Here is a 21,175-nt window from a genome sequence, read left to right as displayed (position 1 = left end):
AAATGGAGACGTGATGTCAACAGATACATGGAGCTGTCGACATGGAACTGCCTGTCTTTTTTATTACAAAACGCTGATTTGGGGTCTAAACTGACTGGTTTGAGAATGAAGGGCGTTGGCCATAAAGTTTTGTTGCTGTCCGTTTTGTTGTTATTCGTGAATCCGTGCGCGCTAGAGCGAGTTGAGAGAGAAGACTCGTTGAACCTGCCTCAGGGAGATGACGGCGGAGGAGAGGGGAAACAGGATTCAGCTGAACACCAGCAAGCATTAATAATACATGAAAAAGGACATGGACCCGATTCAAACGACCCACTGAAGGATGGACAGTCTGTCAGGTCTGTGACAACAAATACTGATTACAGTGTTCTGTCTAAGGGATAACTTGGCCCAATGTTCTGTAGCTAGTTAGCTATAGCTTCATTTGTAATGCTACAAAACAGGTTTCCTGTGTACTGCACTACAAACAGTTGTCATTCATCAGTTATGTATGATGTATCATTATGGTTTCTTTTTTTAGCCCGTGTTATAGCACACACTTTTATATCAGCTAAGGCAGGAGATTAACATTAATCAGCAAAAACCCAAATATCCCAATATGTAAAGATACCAAAATCTAACAGCATAAGTTGACCTCATGCAAATATGAATAGCCTACATATAATTTCCTACGAGATATCCATGAATGGAAATTAAATAAATATATACTCACAGCCTTACAAGTATAATATACATATATAAACATAAATAACCTAAACAAAACAAAATCTACACATGTATCTGTTTATGTCAGTTAAAATACAGTATACGCATGATTCAGATCATGAATAAATACTCCGTAATCCATTCAAACAACAAGGATTTTATGCATCACAAGTTATTTCTCTCCTCCTTGTCTATGCTGTAGAAATATATTTAGTTTTACCCAAGGGCCCTTCATTTGAGTCGCAGTAGTTCAGTGGTTTTAACCCTTTATGTTTGAAATTATACCTTTAAAAATATCATTATCTATCCATCTATCTATCCGTACATATATATATATATATATATATATATATCCATCTCTATTGACTGTATGTCTCACATCAATGTGCTTTTGCTCCTGACTGTCTCCTTACAGCAAGTCCAATGACACAGATAACTACAGCAATGACACCCTCCACTCTACAACACCTGTGGTCAAGCCAACGACCCCGGCACCCCCAACCCCCAAGCCCATTCTGCCCGTGCAGACAGGGGTCAAGGCCCAAGAAGAAGAGCAGTCCAGTGGGTTGACTATATTCTTCAGCCTGCTGGTTATTGGTAGGTAGCCTCCCTGTTACTGCGTTACTGATTATCTGCCTGACTCTTTTCCGGCTTTTCTTTTTTTTTTTCTGTCTATGTTTCAATCTGTTACTGCCAACATAAATGTGGCTCATGCAAAATGCATAACTTAGACCTCCTACAGCTAATAATAGAGGGCAAATGTACAGCCACTTGAGTGTTTCATTAAATCAAGTGTGTGGATGGTGATTCAGGATGAAGGAAGTGGATGAAGAAAAGGATGTGGTTACACATTAATATGAGTAAGGTCATGAAATGCTTCTCCGGGCACACAAAGTGCCCATTATGCACTTTAGTTCACTGCAGTTTAAGTCACATGCTTACCACTGTAAGGGTTTAGAGCAAGGAAATGGCATAAATCATGCACAAGGTTACCAATTAAACCAATTCACTTTGTAGACACATAAAAATGTTATTTTGTCTTGAACCAAATATTTGATTGTGACAAACATTTGTTGGTTTCAAGAGGCACAACGTGCAGGAAATCATAGTCATTTGTTCTCAGAAGTTAATATCAACTCATCAGTGGTTTGACTGTGGTCATTAATGAGAAACCGCCTCAGAGTACAATCAAGGAAAATACACATTAGTTCTAAAGAGCACTTCCTGTAAATCATATTAACATGATATTCCCGTTTATGTGTGTGTATGCTTTAATTAGGCCTTAATGTAACATCTCCCTTATGACAACACAGTCCAGCTTTGATGAACCGATCTCTCCTAGCTTCGGTCTTGCATACACTTTCTCTTACGATTTTCTCATTTACTGCACAGCATTTTTACCAAATGTAAGAATTGCTCTTTACTTCACTGTGGCCTTGGGGTTTGTCATCATAATTATGCTAATATGCGTAAGCACTGATTTAGCACATTGATATACATGATCGCCTATGGTACTGTCACAAGCTAATTTTATGTTTTAATTTGGGGCAATTATCTTTTTATTGTACAGTCTCAGAACTATAATTTGTATGTCAAGCAACTGCTTTGTAGTCATATTTATGTCAAGCGAGTGTATTTGAATTAATTTGCATAAGATATGTATATAGCTAGTCTAATGTGAATTCAAGTGTGAGTTGTATGCATTTAGGGTTTCTGTGAGGGGAAGTTAGAGCTAGATGATATGTTTGTCATAGACATCTATGGCCTGTCTGTGGTGGGTTATGTGAAGGAAAGCAGCCAGAGAAAAGATCTTAACACTATATGATGTGGGGGCTATTTTTGGGCTGATCTAATTTGGTTTGACATGGTGGTCCTGACATGAATGCATCTGTCCTAAATCTTCTTTTTGCTCTCCCCACCGAAACCAGGTATCTGCATCATATTGGTGCACTTGCTCATCAAGTTCAAGCTGCATTTTCTTCCAGAGAGTGTGGCTGTTGTGTCCCTTGGTGAGTACTTCTTATATAACATGTTGATCTGCACGGGCAGAGTCAAATTTATAATGGTTCAGCATTCTAGAGCTCTCTAGGAAATCCTAATTTCTTTTCTTTTTTTTGGGTTGGGGGTTGGCGGTGTTGGGGAGGGAACCTTTCCCAGAGATACAGATTTGCTTATTGAGTGATGTCACCTCAGGTTAATTCTACTTCCTCTAAATCCTTCCATTGTCTCCCTATTTACATGTTTGTGCTATTACACTCGCTCAAACTCAGTGACACACATCTGTCCTGACCCTGAGGGCCTTTTCCTCTTGCGTGCCCTGCATGCTGCATATGAGACGGAGCCCCTCTCAGTGTTTGGAGCAGGGGACTCTGCTGAAGAGAGATAACACTCTGCTTACAAACCAAGAAGAACTGCTTTTCCTTCCTCATCACTTCCTCTCTCTCATCCAGTCATTGTCAGTGTCTTCCTCTGCACTATCCCATTCCACCACCTGTATAGCTGGGCCTTACACAGTGCTTTGATGCTTATACTCAGTTTCTTTTTCCATCTTATCGCTCTCTTTCCCTCTGCCCCTTACACGTCTTTGTGTTTTCCTCGCCCTTTTAATTAATGTCCTTCTGGGCTGTGTAACAAGAGAGCTGAAGGCCCAAGGGAACTTTCTCAAAGACAAAAACTATGACTGACTATGACTATGCCCCTCTGTATCTAATTTATCTCTGAACTATGGTGGACTTTGCCAGATATCCATTTGTTTTAACCACTAAATTAGCACTTTGCCTCAGGTTTTCACCCCATCTGTGCAGTTACTGTATTGAAATGTTCATACGAAGTAGTAAAATATTTAAACGGTGGTATTGTTTCTCATGTATCCTTCCTCTTTCCAGGGATTCTAATGGGTGGCTTCATCAAGATTATTGAGTTCCAGGAACTAGCCAACTGGAAGGTATGGTGTTTGATTGTTCGCACACTGCTCCACACTCTTCCTCTTGTATCCACACTGCACTGGCCACAATTAGTGTTCACAGTTAAGACATAATTAGCAATTAATGTCGCTCAGTTTGGTTTGATTCATTTAGCATGAAGAAAAACAACCACATTCCTGTACACACAAAACATGAACAGCATGCACACACATATGCAGGTGTCCTCTGTGTAGATATGGCGTCTTATTCAGTGTAATAAGAGGAAGTTGTTTCAAACCCATCAACAAAAGAACTACACTCACTGCATTCTTGATATTAAATGTAAGTCAGAGGTCAGGGAGAAACTGCTGACATTTTGGCTTACTGAAAAACATGCTTTTCCCAGTTCTTGATGCAATTTATCCCACAGCAAATTTCCCGGGAACCCCCCACTCACCCCACCCCAGCCCAGTAAACATCTGTCGTCCCTGTGCTGCAGTTATTTTAGCTCTCTCTCTGTGCCCGTCTTTTTCCCCAGTCATTCATTTCCTGCCCGCTGTTTTTGCTACAAATCTCATCTCTCCATCTCTGTTACCTAGCCATACTGACGCACACCATTATTTGCTTGGTATCTTTCCCTCGGTGTCCCTGTGAGCCCTCCTTTTTTTCCCCTGGATCTCAGCCCTTAATTAACATTCCTTGTTCTCTGCCAGTGAGTGAGAGAACAAATGAACAAGGGAGGTAGAAAGATAGAGATGTAGAGTGAGGGGGAGGGAGGAAAAGGGGACAGGTTGTGTCAGTGTTTCTTTCACACAGGGGCCCATTGTTTTTTAGCCTGGGGGCCCCAGGGTGTTGCTGAGTCATTGGCACTAGTAACCAGAACCCCAGGAGCCCCTTTCCTCCATTTGCCCCTATCATGTGAATCTTTAGACTGCTATATCCGTGTTTGTGTTGAACTTACAGCGAGCGGACCTGCTCACCTGTCCACATACTGTAGGCAGTAGCTTCACGATCTGTTGTCTCTAACCAGCTTCATAAAAACTGTCTGAGTAGAGTGCAATGAAGTTACACTTTGATATGAGCAGCTTCTTTGCAGGAGCATGGATATGCGTGTTTTATAGGCCGGTGGAGTCTTCAAAAGACCCAGGCCATGATGCAAATCCATTATGTCTGACCTATTTGTTTTTCAGAGAGCCCCTAAGAGCAGGGTGCACCACGTAACCTGTTCAGTGAGTAACACAGCCAGTGGCAAAACTGTGATTCGGTCAGCATCACTTTTTTTCATCTGCAACTCTTTTGAAATTGTGCATACAGTGCACTTACTTAAAGGTCCATGTTTTACCATCAGAGTTAATGGTAGGGATCTGTCCCCCCTGATCAACTGCTGTCACAGTTGGTCTCTTTTTTTTGAATCACAAGCTCCTTCTGCAGGTTTAAACCGGATGCTTGTAGCGACCTTTTTTTCATGGCTTGTGTCATCTCCCCCAGCTAACATGTTTCTGACGCTGGCCCACTTGGCTAATCTAGCAAGCCTCCAGGGAAGCCTTCCAAAACACCAAGGGTGTGCAAACCCCTCAGGCAGAGCCCTCGCCTTTCACCACCAATCTGCTTTCTTGCCTTTTTCCTACCAACCCCTCCCTACGATGCAGCATATGAAGAGAACCTCTTCCCGTATGTGCTTTTGTGGTACTATTCTACTCACTGCTGTTCCTTTTCCCTCTTCTGCCCATCTCTCCCCTGCGCTCTGACACAGATTGAAGAAGAAATAGCATGCTGGTACGAAGCAACACGCTAGCAGCACTTTGTCTCCTAGGCGAAGCACAGAGAGAGATACATGGGTGAATGTATTTTCATCTACAGCGTACTTCAGATGATAATTTAGTTTTCTTTCTGTTTTGGCATTCTAGCATGCACTGTATAATCTGGGCTCATCGTTTTTCCTCAGTGACTGCAGTGGTGTGTTTTAAGCCCCAAAGGGCAGCACATACTTTTAATAGATCTCTCCCACGCCGCAGAGAGAGAGAGAGACACAAGGAGAGCAGTTTTAATTGTGGTTTCAGGGGCCTTTTTCCCATGTGGTGATGTCACAGTATGTCAAAGCTGAGCCTCCAGGGAGCCTGTACTCTGAGCGAAGGTCTCTCCATCGTTCCCCCTCATATTTTTCTGTTATCTCTCGACCCTCTTTTAACTGTGTTCCCTTCATCTTTGGCATTCATCTTTTCTCATTTAGTTCAAGCTCTGTCTCAGCACTTCCCTAGAGTATGCACATCCTCTGCTCTCTGGATTTATCCATTTCATCTTACCTTCTTTTACAACATATACTTCTCTGCTGTCTTTCAGTATCGGTGCTCCTTAAATCTCATTACCCCATGTCAGTCCACAACCTTTCCTCAAGGTTTCAGGTTTAGTTAATCAACAGAGCATTAATAAACAACAGTTTTCACAATTGATCATGTTGGAGTTATTTATCAAGCCAGTTTGGAAACATTTGCTGGTTTCAGCTTCTTAAATGTGATGATTTGCTGCTTTTCTTTGTTTTATATCATTGTGAAATTTTATATCTGGGCTTTGGACTGTTTGCCTGAAGCAACCACCAATTTGAAGATTCCACCTTTAGAATTCTTTTCTGACATTTTATAAATGATTATTCAAATGAGTAATTGAAAGGTTAATTGATAATGATTTTAACCCTTAATTGCAGCCCTACTAAAATCAATCTCTTATCGACAAATTGTCAGAAGTACTAGCTTGTAGAAGTCTCCTTATTCAAATCTGTGTAAATATGTATATGCAAAGTCTGTGCGTGCTTGTCCAGTGAATTCTTATATGTGGCGGGAAACCTATGCATACAGGCATACAGGAGTACGGCTGTAGATGCCAGATTGTAGTGCATGCCTGGCATACCTTCCTCTCTCTCAGGTGTTAATATTCATTCCTGACCTTTCACCTGACCTGAAGGGTAGAGTTCTGCTGGAGATAAATGTAAAAAAAAAAGTATTAACCTGGAAGCATTTCTTGCTGGCCTACTTTTCCTGATATTTGAATGCATAATGAGACAAAGTAAGCAGGAGCCTCGCTTTTTACTCAAGCATACATCCTCTATAGGCTATCCTCTATGCCTGACCCATTTTTAAGAGCTTCTTTCTGGAATAGTGTAGGTTGGTGTCACCCAAATTTATCACTGGAGCCAAAGCCATCTTGACAGGCAAAAGTCAGCGCACTGCATGGTCTTTAATTAAATAGTGTGCTGTGGTATTGTCTCATCTCATTTGCCAATAACTTCATGCCCTTTTGGGCCTTGAATAATTAGTTAGATGGGAAGAAATAGATTATAAATTCGAAGAAGAAGATTAGATTATGAAACTAATCATGTAATTTTGCAAGTGCTAAAACTATCTTGTTTGTACTTTTGCATTTGATCCATTCAAACTTTGGTGATTTATGTCAAATAACAGATAATTGTGGATTAAAACTGGTTTTCAGAAGAAAGTGAATCGCACTATCTGTCTCACAGCAGTAATTCTTTGTAAAGGTATAGCAAATCATTCCTCAGTGATTTTTACAGCAGTTTTTACAGAAATGGATCATTTTTAGGGAACATGCTTCAAATGAGGAAGTGATTGTCTTCTGCTTGTGTCATTATTGCAGTTGAAAGTCAGGATCTTCCAACTGTCAAAACTGGCTCCCATAAAACCATGAGAGCGACTGTTGACTGGATGGAGTAAATGTGGGCCTGCTCTCTTCTTTCACACACACACACACACACACACACACACACACACACACACACACACACACACACACACACACACACACACACACACACACACACACTCACTCTCTCTCTCTCTCTCTCTCTCTCTCTCTCTCTCTCTTCCATATTGGCTTTTACAAGAACACATGGTGCATCATGCACAGACACATTGGCAGCCAGAGCGTAATGCACAGGCACATGATGCCTACGCCTCATCTGGGAGGCTGGCCCATTTAGCTAAGAAGCAACAATGATTTCATTATATTGCCGAGATCACTGGAATACTCTCTGTATGTGTGTAAGGGTGTGTGTGTTTGAGAGACACCGAGAGATAAGAAAAGAGGCTTATGTAGGTATTCACACCCTTTTTAAAGTATGTGTGAGAGAGCGTCTCAGTAGCAGTGTTTAAATGCATACATGAATTGGCTGGCAGGCAAGCATTCCCCCTGACAAGCACCGTGTGTGTGTGTCTGTGTGTGTGTGTGTGTGTGTGTGTGTGTGTGTGTGTGTGTGTGTGTGTCATCCTGGAGTCAACATCTAAATGTGTTTTTTCAGATTAAGGGCTGTTACTAACAGCTCAGGCATGGCCTCCCCCATCACCCTTCCCCTCTTCCATGACTAAGTATAAAGTCAGCAGATGATCACTGAACCAACTTTTATTAAGACGACAAAAGAATTTTGGTTTGATTTTTGTTTGGATTAAGAACCACTGTAGCTTCAAGATGACAAATCCAGACAGAATGTGTAACAACCCAGTCCAAGTAATTTGTTCAGTGAATAATGTTTCCTGTTCACCGTATTGAATAAACTACATTCCCCTTTCCAAATCAGAACATTTCCATTTGATGCTGATTTGTAATTTATATTATGCCTCTGCGCCAGAGACACTATGTTTCTGGATTGTCTGTCTCAATTTTAGTTAGTTTAATTTAATTAAGCTCAATTTAATTTGATGGAGTAAATTAATTTATAATGTAAATTTTATTTGATATAAAATGTGTGAGTTTATTAACATAAATAAATTAATTTAACTTAATTTTATTTAATGGAATGACATTGATTCGAATTATTTATAACAATTAGATTTAATTGAGTCGTTTTTACACTAATTTCAATCAATTTCAGTGAGCCAATGTAATTTAATTTGATTGCATAAACCTAACTCAAGGCGTTAATTCTAGTTCAATCTAAAAGGGACTTCTTATTCTACTCCCACGTGCACACTAGTACATTTTCCCTGTACCTCTTCAGTTTGTTAGTATCAGCCAGCATGCGGCTCATAGCTGAGGTTAGAGTCACAAGTCTGGCACGTGACCACTGCTGCTTTTGTACTATTGAAATGTAGACTGTATGTCATTTTTTTGCTTCTCTAAAAGGAGGAGGAAATGTTCCGGCCAAACATGTTCTTCCTGTTGCTGCTGCCGCCCATCATCTTTGAATCTGGATACTCTTTACATAAGGTAGAGTGTGTGCATGAAGAAGAATGTACAAGTCTCAAGACCTTCAGTTGAAAGACAACTCTAGGCACATTATGATTGTGATTCACTCAGAAGTAACCAGCATACATATTTAAACATAATATTTAGGTATATGAATCAGTTTTTTAACAGTTTTTTTTAATGTGCACAAGAAGAACAACAGAAACACTTAGTCACCAAAAGAAAAGAAAAATGCCATAAGGTGACTTGAAATATTTTATTATTTAATTCTTACAATCTTAATTGTCTTGTTGTTCTTCTCCATTCACTGATACCTCATAGAGGTTTAAAAGGCAAAAGTCCTGTTCAGATACAATCCTGTTCCATTACTTGCAGTGTAATTTTCTGTACCTGTACTGTGCCCTACTTTCCATTTTAATAATGGCTACATTTTGTATGACACTATGTAACTTCAAATGTCACGTTACTAAGCCTATGAATACTTAAGGTGTGTGTCCATGTACGTTCAGGGGAACTTCTTCCAGAACATCGGTTCCATTACCCTCTTTGCTGTCATTGGCACAGCTATCTCTGCCTTCATAGTTGGGGGAGGTATTTATTTCCTTGGGCAGGTAAGAATTTTAGTGGTATCTGTTGTGTAACTCCGGCATTGCTGGGGCCTGTTCAGATAAAGAGTGTGAACTTGTCCCTGTGTTTTGATGAAGTACTTTCAGACTGTCTTAGAACAGCAAAATTAATACAGAGAATGTTTAATCACATACTGTATGAGATATATTCAAAAATGTGTAACCATTAATACATTCTTCGTTGTTTAGAGTGTTGCACTATACTTGTGTGAATATCTGTGTCTTCATGTTTATTTCTAAGGCCGATGTGATCTACAAGATGACCATGACTGATAGGTGAGTGTTAGTTTACCACTCTAACTAGCATTAATATGCTTCTTACATCCCTGTATGAGAATAACAAGATATCTCCAAACCTCCAGGGATTTAACTTTTGTACTTGTAAGCTCTTCACATTAAGAACTCTGCCTGTACAAAATGACTTCAATGCAAACTGGACAGTTGTATTTAATAGTAGCATCACCCACTGTCAACTGTAAAGTTTGATACAAGACTCTTGAACCCTTAAGACTCTTACGAAGTCTATTAGCAGACTGACAGGTTCCAGACTGCTAGCTACACAGTAACTGACACATAAGAAGCATGCTACTCCACACACATTCGTGTTCTTAAGAGGAACTTGGGATTGTTATTGTGCACATGTATATCCTGTATCCTTGCTGGTGCTCACTGCTCAGTCAGCGTGAGTGTCAGAGTGTGTCATGTGTTGAAGTAGGGCTTTAACCTATCAATTTCCTTCACCAACAAGAATGTTTTTTCATTCTTATTTGTCTGTCTAGCGGAAACTACTCAAATACTTAAACTTTTTGTCCTTCCTGGATTGTACTGTATCTATGAACCCATTTCTGCCCACGCGGATTTTTATCCATCTACAGTAATTTAATCCAAACTTAAGCAAATTTGGCACACGATATATGTCTCCTTTAGTAATAGTACGGGAGCAATATTCACCTAATTCTTACAACAATTCAAAGCCTATTTGCGTGGCCTTATTTACTGAATATGATTGGGGCACATTTCCTGTCTCCTATGTTGATGTTTCGTCCCTGCTCATAAGTGTTTGTTTCTTAAGTATGTGCATGCCTGTAAATGTGTTTTTTTTTCTTTTCATCACTATTAAACTGTTGGCCTCCACTCATTCTCTCTCCCTCCTGCCCTGCTGTAGCTTTGCCTTTGGTTCCCTGATCTCTGCTGTGGACCCTGTAGCTACCATCGCCATCTTTAACGCCCTCAACGTAGACCCCGTCCTCAACATGCTGGTGTTTGGAGAAAGTATTCTCAATGATGCTGTCTCCATTGTCCTCACTAAGTAAGTCTTGATCAGCTCCCTTGTGGCTTTTTTAGTCTCCAGGAAGCACATTTACATTTTCCTATACATGGTCTTTACACAGCTTTTCACCACAAGCGCCCCTAAAGAGGATGTGTATCACAGTTCTGCTAGCCACAGAAAAACCATCTCAGAGTCAGGCACATGCACACACTGACTGTGATGATAAATAAGAAGAAGGTTAAGAGGCATCTGAGAGGCACCAACATACTTTCTTACATGTGTTAGCTAGATAAAGAAAACGCCATCACCGACAGTTAAATAGTCTTATTGTTTAACATGGGGCAATCATTTCAGCAGTAAGCCATCATCAGCGCAGGAAACAGTAGTAGATCAGACAATTTATATACAGGTGAGGTTTAAACGTGATTGCTTGATGAGGTATGTCTGTGAATGAATCAACTAGGAACTGAATCTTTATAGGGGGGGATGTGTGGCTGGAACCTGAATATTCAATAGATTGGGAGATGTGGCTACAAGAACAAACTCCTACATCAACAACTGTTTGCAACTGCTGCACAGCAAACAGAAGTAAATACAAATAAAAATAAAAACACATAACAATGTGTTAGATAAGCTCTGAGTTAGTCAGGCTAATGCACCTTGGACTATACAGTGACCACCAAAGTGTTTCGACAGCTGTAGTATTTATAATTCATTTTAGCTTTCTATAATCAGAACTACCCAGCACAGTCTCTCAGAATTACTTGTTGACAAGATTTAGTATTTTTATTTCATGCTGTGAGCGCTAGTATTCTCCTACAGGGAACAAGTATTTGCCACAAGGCAGTAAACTTGACACACAAACAGTGACACACAGCAATGTAAATGTTGTTGCTAGAAGGTTTTCTTAGCATCTGTGTCATAACAGAAAATCAGCTATCCAGTAATGATGGTAAATAAACAGCACCTTTGACACCTTTATCTTTGCATATCTGTCATCAAACATGCTGTAGATTTCGTCAACAGTCTATTTGGGGTGTCACTATCTCAGAAGTGTTTATCAATACTGCATAGTATCTACAGACTGGTGGCCTCACACACCAGCAAAGAAAATCTTGATAGACAAGTTTGATGTAACCAGACAGTTGGCAGGATTGCCTTGTTTGCACACATCATTGTCATCTTATCTGCTGTCTCTGTGCTCACTTCCATGCTGCTTTATCTTTCCTGCTCACAACCAGCTAAATGTGCAAAGTGTTCTCAAGTGTCTGCAAGCCCCCATAGAGTAAATGAATAGATGAATAATAGATAGGCTGAACAACCCTGGCAAGTTGTTAGCACTTCACAGACTGGCTTTCTTAGAAAGTTACTTTACACTTTGGCCCAGTCTTTCATTGTAGCCTCACAGTTAATGCCTTTGCCGGGAAACTTGTTAATAAGCATTAAAATCAGATTATTTATCATTATTTTTCAAATATTATTATGATTGATTATGATGATTAATTACTCTGTGCTATCTCTCTGTTTGTCAGGATAACTGGCAATTGCAAAAAGGATTTAAACTGAACTATAGATTTTATCTGTTCATACAAATATAAAACTCCAAAGTCCAAAATGTTATTTTTTAGATACAGACATGATGATAGATAATTTTCACCAAACTACCTTGAAGTCCAAACAATAAATTAAGTGGAAGAATTCAGTTACTCACCACCTCCAGCTGTATTTCTTGCGAACAGTGACATGGATGTTACAAGGGAAATACTTACTACATTATAGTTTATGTTTGCTTTATAGGTTCAGTGTTTTATAGTTCCAGATGTGCTTAAAAGTAATGATACTCTTAAAGATGTGATAAAATGTACATTTAATATTCAAAAATAAATGACTATGGCTCAGGCAGTATCCAAACGTGTTCTCTGTGTGGCACAATTTCATAATAAGTCCCTTCAAATTGCATTCCTGTGAAGTCATTGGGGTGATACGATACAGCCAACTTCTGTTTAGCCAACAGCATTTTGATGGGATTACAAACTCTGCACACACCCTAATCCACACACACACACACACACACACACACACTCGCACACTCTCCCTCTCTCTCAAATTAATTAACTCCAGGATTCAGTGGTGGAGTGTTTCTGCCCTCTAGGGTCAGATAGAGGTATAACAACAAATGATGTGACTCCATTTGTCTTTTTTCTCTTTATTTTTTCTTTTTGTCTTTCAGCACAGCCGAGGGTTTCTTTTCCCGCTCAGACAACTCCGTGGTAACAGGCTGGGAGACTTTTTCACAAGCGTTGGGTTATTTTCTGAAAATGTTTTTTGGATCTGCTGCCCTGGGAACCCTCACTGGACTCATCTCGGCTCTTGTATCCAGACCTTGTGTGTGTGTGTGTGTGTGTGTGTGTGTGTGTGTGTGTGTGTGTGTGTGTGTGTGTGTACTTAATATTCCTGTTTGTATTTTAATTTGGTCTTATTTAATTTCCCTAACTCTATGACCAGTTTCTAAAACACTTTGACCTGAGGAAAACTCCATCCCTGGAGTTCGGTATGATGATAATCTTTGCGTACCTACCCTATGGCCTGGCAGAGGGCATCAAACTGTCTGGTGGGTGCAAGAATACACAGGCACATGCTCTTATGCATCCCAAAGAAGAATTTTGTACATCTGAATTTATAGGAGAGTTTAAACTACCATGCTTCCTCTCTTCCCACAGGAATTATGTCTATCCTGTTTGCGGGAATTGTGATGTCTCACTACACCCATCACAACTTGTCTCCTGTCACCCAGATTCTCATGCAGCAGACACTGCGCACAGTGGCCTTCATGTGTGGTCAGTGATTTACTTCTTATTCTCCCAATCAATTTGTTTTGGTTTACAATAAGTTCTCAACACTATTTTTTCGACTCCTCTCTTCAGAAACATGTGTGTTTGCCTTCCTCGGCCTCTCCATCTTCAGCTTCCCTCATAACTTTGAAATATCCTTTGTCATCTGGTGCATAGTAAGTGCTCTTACAGTAAAAAAAAAATCTTATCTGAAGGGTGTCTGGGATTATTCCCGTTATTGTCAGTGTTACAGCTGTTGCTCTCTCGGCAGGTTCTGGTCCTTCTGGGGCGAGCGGTGAACATCTTCCCTCTGTCGTTCCTGCTCAACTTTTTCAGAGACCACAAGATCACACCCAAAATGATGTTCATCATGTGGTTTAGTGGTGAGATGATACAACAAAAATTTTTGATCAGTGTCTTATAATGACTCTTTGTTAGTGTCTATGCTGTGGTTATTGCTCTAACAAAGTGCCACTGTCTCTGGGTTCAAATGATAGTAGTAACTGAAACAACTGAGTCCATTGACAGTTAAGCTGCACATATTTTGGTAATCTGTTCATCCTTTAAGTCCTTTTTCAAGCATTGGGTTTTGGACTTTTAGTCAGACAAAACAATTAAAAGATGTCGCTTGGGATTGGCTTTGATGGACACTTATAATTAACTAATTATTTTCTCACAAATTTCATAAATCAAGAAAATAATCAGCAGATTAACGCATAATGAAAATAGTTTTTGCAGCCTGAGTGACAACTCTGGGAAAGAGATATAGGGTTCCAGTAGCTGGCTGTGGGGTGTTTTGGGTTAGCTCTAAGAGAACCCCTGAAAGCTGCTGCCAAACAGTCAGTTTTGAAGATATTCTCATTCAAGATTTGTTATGACAAAAACTATACGTAGGCGGTAAGCTTAGCAGTTAACAACAAAAAGGTAAGCAGACAAGCCCCACACCATTGCTACATACAGTGGGCTCCAAAAGTCTGGTCTCGGACCTAACATTACACCTTGTCCCAGAGTTCATGAATAAGCCCCACCTACTACCAGCCGGACAAAAAAGAGAAGTGATCACTTGAAGAAAAGTGAAGTGAAAAGAAAAGTGATCATGTGAGCCAACTGCTAAACTTATAAAAAGCTCCTCTTAAGAGTAGTTTGAACAAGAGAAGGATCTCTGCCAAGTCTGATCATTTGCATATTATTTCAATAGGTGTATTTTTGATTTGATTTATTTTATTTCACCAGAAAAATACATATGAATTTACATTGAATTCTGGGAACATACCAAAGATTTATAGCTAAAATGATTAGTTGACAGAAAATGTGTCTGCAACTATTCCAATAATCGATTAATCATGTCAGTAATTTTTCAAACTAAATTGTCAGACATTCTCTGATTCTACCTTCCCGAATGCGAATACTCAGCTGCGCAGCTGGTCAGTTAAAATAGGTTTTTGAATCTCACCTCATCTTGGGTACTGGGAAACGGGCATTTTCCATTATTTTCTGACATTTAATAGACAAAACAATTAGTTACTTAATAGAAAAATAATCATAGGAATAATCGATAACGAAAATAATTGTTATTTGCAGCGCTAATATGTAAAAAAATAAAACAAATGAAACATATCAACTGTCAGGTTTCACTTTACATATGCTTTTGTGTGGTCCTCTTACAGTCTGGTTCGTCTGTATTTTTCTGCCTCTTAGGTTTGAGAGGAGCTATCCCCTACGCTTTGAGCCTTCATCTGGGCCTGGAGCCCATTGAGAAGCGGCAGCTAATCGGCACCACCACCATCATTATTGTACTCTTTACCATCCTCCTCCTCGGGGGCGGGACCATGCCACTCATCCGAATTATGGACATTGAGGAAAGCCAGTCACGGCGTAAGAACAAGAAAGACATCAATCTGAGCAAGACAGAGAAAATGGTAATGGATGAAACGCTTTGATTTCACACACACACACACACACAGACACACACACACACACACACACACACACACATACGTTGCCCTAGGTCACTTTGGGGGACCAGCGTTAATTTCCTGGAGACCTACACTAACCGAGCCCCTTACCTTCGTCTAACCTTAACCTTAAGCTCTGACACAGAAATCAGCTTTTTCCCGCTTGGGGACACAGCTTTTGTCCTCAGTTGCACTAGTCATCCCCAGTTAACTGTTCTTAAGTTTGTAAAATTTTCCCTCAAGTAGCGTGTGACAAAAATACACACACGCACACCAACAGTTTGTTGGTACTCACTGTGCCGTCCTCTCATCTGCCATCAGGCTCTTACTGTTCTCTATTGAGGGAAAAACATCAAAGAGCTGATTGTGTTTTGTGTGAGAGACACTGAATCGGTGGGAGAGGGGGGCCACTCTCAACACGGGGGTGCACACTTAGAAACACAAGCACAAATAAACCCTAACAACTACCATTAATATCATTTCCCAGACACACCAGAATGCAAGCTATTGTGTTAAATATTTCAGTCGGCTCTGTTGGCTCTGACTCTAGGTCTTTCTTTTGAAGTACATCCCACCATTGCCTGACTACCATCACTGGCGGCATGTGGTGGTGTGCTTGCATGACTTGTGTGTATAGTATTTGCATGTTTGATGTCTTCCAAAGCCAAGTGCTACACCCCGGGGTACCAGCAACTAGATCTAGCAACCCTCCATTTTCCCTCACGGCTCTGATGCCCTCTTTGATGTAATTCCCGCTCTTTTGCTCTCTCTGCTCTTCCTCCCTCATCCCTCATCCTTCTGTGTGTGATCTTCACTCCACCATCCACAATGCTGCCCTGTAATTTTGACTTTACCCTGCACCCACCCTCCTCTCGTCCATGTCTTTCACCTCCATCTCATTTGTTGGCTCGTCTCCTTTCATTTCTTTTTATCCATTTATCTGACTCTCTCCCTCCCTCTCCTCTTCCTTTCTCTAGGGTAATACCATCGAGTCGGAGCACCTATCAGAACTGACGGAGGAAGAGTACGAGGCTCACATCTACCAGAGACAAGATCTGAAGGGCTTTATGTGGCTTGATGCTAAGTACCTTAACCCCTTCTTCACTCGCAGGCTTACCCAAGAGGTGAGAGAGAGACAGACATCCCCTGAGACACCTGGAAGGCCACATGATACCGTTCGCGATCTCATAAACATATTTTATTGTTTTGCAGTCATTTTGGTTTTATGTCCAGTAAATAGAAATGCTTCACAATACAGCAGCCAACCAGTAAATTCCAATTTGGGGACTTTAGGAGGTTATTTAGTTTGTACCTAATTTTTTAAACCATACACGGATGCTCACCAAGTATTTTCTGCCCCATTTTATCTGCTCAAGGTCAAAATGACCACACAGAGATTTTGTGAAGTAAAATAGGAGAAAAGTGGCTTTATGCTCATGCAGTATGTATGTTAGTTTAGCAGTTTAAAAATATGTATCCCTGCTGACTGACCATAAAATCTGTGGCAGTTGTTTCATTGGACACACGTGTATGGAGAGAGACTAGCTTGGTCAAAACTTTCAGAGATGGAGAAACAGCGAGACAACAACCTCAGAGTTCACACTATGATAACGCTTGGTTCAGTGACAGGACTAAAGAAAACTGCAGCAAATTAAAAGATGCTTTGTTAAGTTACTTTTCATGAGCTGTTCTTCATCTCTCATTTATTCACTGATCTTTTTGTTGAGCTGACACCATCAGGCTGTTTAACAAACATTTTCTCACATACTGATTTCATTTTGCTGGATGAATACTCTCTGGCAGTTCTCTTCAACTAATATTCCAGAAAACACTTTGGTTTTCGCTTCACTGCTTTCCAGACACGGGTAACACGTGTCAAAACAGGCCGGCACCGGATCTTATTTCGCGGCACTTAATGCAAATCAAATTAAGTGCGGCTGGGCCCATTTACATCTGTAGTCTTTGTAAGAAACTCGCCAAATTAAAATATAGCAGCAACACAAAACTTCACACCCCTGATGGTAATTCGCTCTAAGATAAGTTTGTTGTTTTGCAAGTGTAGTAAATAATCTTTCACCTCTGTTCATTAGCTCCACCAAGGAGGTTGTGTTTTTACCTGCGTCTTGTTTGTTGGTTTGTTTGTTTGTCAGGAGGATTACACAAAAAGTAATGAACCGATGTGCACTTTGCTTGGTGGAGGGACGGGGCAAGGGCCAGGAGAACCCATTAAATTCTGGGGCAGACCCGGCCAGATCCTTTTACTATGAATTCGTTTTTTTTTCTCTGGTGTAAAAAAATTGCCTGCAAAATTGACATACTGTATGCTGCTGTAGGGTAGTTAGTTTCATATCACTTGCTTGTGTAGCAGTGTTAAACTTGCTAAATTGCTCATGCATAAAATCATTAACAGAATGGCATTATGTAATTTGCCAAAGGGAAGAAGTTTTAAACTGTACCAAGATGTAAGATATCTTCAATCAAAAGCATTCATGGTATTCACAGACACAGAAGAAAGAGGATGTTCCTACAGGGTTAATGAATACTAAGATGTGTTGTTTTTTTTCCCCCTCTGCTCTTCATGTCTATATTTTTGCATGGTCATGTTTATTCTTGCATGTGTGCTAATGTGCCGATTTGTCTCGTGTGTGACGTGTGTGTCTGATAGGACCTGTTACACGGCCGGATCCAGATGAAGACCCTGACCAACAAGTGGTATGAAGAAGTTCGCCAGGGACCCTCAGGCTCTGAGGACGATGACGATGAAGCAGAACTTCTGTGAACTGAACAGACACTTTCGGTTCATATGAAAACAATGAATGGACATTGTGTGTCCTGGGCAGAAGGAGTGTGTGTGTGTGTATGTGTGTATGTGTGTGTGTGTGTGTGTGTGTGTGTGTGTGTGTGTGTGTGTGTGTGTGTGTGTCTGTGTGTCTGTGTGTCTGTGTGTCTGTGTGTCTGTGTGTCTGTCTGTGTGAGTGCATGGGTGTGTGTAAAGACAGGCACTGTTCTCAGTGTCAGTCACATGCACTTCTTGTTTGGTCAACTGCCGCCAAGTTTATGTGACAGAAGAGTTTCACTCAGTGCCCACTGGATGGATTGTCAGTGCACAAACTGGGCTGGAATGTGTCAAATCTAATTTGAAAATCGTAACACTGGATGAAGTGGGAAAAAAAAAAAAATCTGTGAAAAATATGAATGCCATGTTGATACAACCTAAAGAAACCGGGAGGATACCTGCGTGTGCTGATCTGCTGAACAGCACACGAGAAGCTTTGTTGATCCAGAGAAGCTTTTCCCAGGTGTTATAAAGGCTTTGGTCTGAAGGAAAATCATTAGGGAAGCTGTGAGGGATATTTTAAGTGTAAAGCAATATAAGAGCACTTGTTCACTTTTTCTCTTCTGTATCGTTCACTGCTATGTGGCACTAGCTTATTTAAGTTCTGCTGGAAGTTGTGCTCGTCAGGGGAAGGATACAACATAGAGTCGCTACAGGCTCAGCCTTTAAAGTGAGATTTGTAATAAGCCACAGGTTAGTGCTTTGAATCGCTTCCTGTTGGAACTGGATTTAATCTCTCTGGGTCTCCACATTTTGTATGCATTAATGATTCTGAGTTCATTTATTTAAAAAAACACGTGCTATATACACATGTAAAAAAAGATAAAACACAACAAGTGATGCATGGCTACCCCCCCCCCCCCCCCCCCCCCCAGCAACTATGGGCAACAAAGAGAAATGCAGGAGAGATTTAAAACTAGTGAAACTTGCTGGGTAAAACTAATAATTTTCAAAACGTTAAACGCCTAGCTTACAGAAGAATACTTAATGCATAATTACGCAAATTGGAAATTGATGTCATTGTCAAATATGGTTCCAGTTTGGTTTCTCTAAATTAACTTTTCTCTGTTTGTTTTCATTCTCTGGCACGGTTCCTGCCACTACACTGTGCGTAAAGTACAACTTTAAATGTTGCTTTTGTGTTTTTCACTGTGGATTTCTAATTAAGATAGGCACCAATGAATGTGTGGGTAACTGGGAACTGTTAATGTATTTTTTTTCTATTTATTCATAAGATGTGCGATTTGTGGGATACAAGCTTTTATACAAGCTCTATGAGCACAGCGGGAATATATAAAATAATCTAATAAATCATATTGACATCCTATATGCAGCGTCAGATGATACTTTAATGGGAGAAGAGCTACACCTTCACCAGCTGCACTAGTTTGTCATTGCTAATTTCCACAAATTCCTTGTGAAAAATATGTGATCTTATTTTTTCTTTGAGATACCTCTGGAGGAGAGGTGTTGTGAGTTAATGTATAAAGATGATTTTTCCGAACTTTACAGAGGAATTTAAGGTAAACTTTAAGACAGTAGAGGCATTGCTGTAATACATTGAGAAAATAAACCTAATCTTATTAAGAAGAGTAGTGGAAAACTTTGAATAGGAACTAAAATCAACTCGTTATAATTGACACTTAATGTAGAGCATAAAGTCTGCCAAACTGAAATTGGACATAGTACATAAAAAACTTAAGAAATGAAATATGAAATGGCATATGAAAAAAAAAAAAAAAATAGAAAAACACATCTCTTGTATAATAAGATACTTACCAGAAAGAATTGTTACCTCATATGTGAGTTAAAATTCAGTGCCACCTTTACACTGTCTTCATGTATCTTTAATATTGGTGACTTTAAAAAACATTTTTAGACAACATTTTCATGTTTTAGTGTAAGTTTCAGTGGAGTTCCATTTCACTACTCATTTCAAAAACAGCATGAGGTAATTAGTCTGTGGACTGTGAAGTGGGAGGTTATTATGTTTCCAGCTAAGATAGGGAGTCAGACCAGTCCTCAGAGTAATTAGAATATATAAAAAGGTTAATGTGTGGTCATGCTGGGGAACATATCCTGTTACCTACAGGCAAAGCTCTCGTGTCCAACTCATCACCAGACTGACACACCCTTGAAATGTCTACGGGGATCTCATCGGGCATTTTGATGAGGAGGCGAGTGACAGTGTTAAACCGGAGGAAGAAATCATATTACAGTGTGGATGTAATTAATGTTGGCAGTGGCTCTGCACTGTAACTCAGGGCAGTGAACGTCTATGTAAGGTGAGTAGACTCTAATTGCATGTTTTACCACATTGGAAGGCATGAACACTTTTTTTTTTTTTTTTTTTACTGTGAACATTAGATATGTGAAAAATTCATTTAGTGAAGTTGGCGATTTAATAAACACTGCTCACACTGTCAGCTGCTACAAGACAGTGTCATTTTTGTAATATGACTTTACAACCAGCAGGGGGGGTGTAAAGCCATAGCATTGGTCCATGAAAAATTAATAAAGCCAGATAGCTGTGGATAGCTGCTACATTATTTACAATTCATTACCCGGTCATACCCATTAACTCCTCCTCTATATGGTATACATATTCCTACTGAAAGTGGTTGAAGATGTAAGAGAATACCAGGGGCACAAGAGTAAATTAGAATTTCCAGTCCCTCTGTCCAAGGTGAACTGACCAGATTCAGCTCAGCCTTCATTCATGTTATTTCAAGTTTATTTTTGTAGGTTTATACTAAACTGTATCTCAACCACACTATACACACACACCTTGAACAGCTTATTTTTCTTAAAGCTTTCCTGTCTTCTAGTTTCTAATAAGATGAACAGCTAGTGATAGAC

At 40.0% G+C, this 21,175-nt stretch overlaps 1 protein-coding gene across 1 annotated transcript; it reads left to right on the top strand.

The window, feature by feature from the left end:
• Positions 1-19,643, top strand: slc9a8 (solute carrier family 9 member 8). The gene is made up of 16 exons (XM_071476458.1): positions 1-335; positions 1,118-1,299; positions 2,631-2,711; positions 3,588-3,646; positions 8,736-8,819; positions 9,308-9,409; positions 9,666-9,700; positions 10,590-10,733; positions 12,925-13,066; positions 13,200-13,305; positions 13,415-13,531; positions 13,619-13,701; positions 13,797-13,908; positions 15,224-15,444; positions 16,458-16,604; positions 18,146-19,643. Exons 1-16 carry the CDS (start codon positions 28-30, stop codon positions 18,257-18,259), a joined length of 2,037 nt encoding a protein of 678 aa, XP_071332559.1. The 5' UTR covers positions 1-27; the 3' UTR covers positions 18,260-19,643.
• The last annotated feature ends 1,532 nt before the right edge of the window (positions 19,644-21,175 follow it).

Source organism: Trachinotus anak, unplaced genomic scaffold, assembly GCF_046630095.1.
Source record: "Trachinotus anak isolate AG129_WGS33_773 ecotype Australia unplaced genomic scaffold, CSIRO_AGI_Tana_v1 ptg000004l, whole genome shotgun sequence".
Taxonomy (NCBI): Eukaryota; Metazoa; Chordata; class Actinopteri; order Carangiformes; family Carangidae; genus Trachinotus; species Trachinotus anak.
This window is presented reverse-complemented; position numbering and strand designations above follow the sequence as displayed.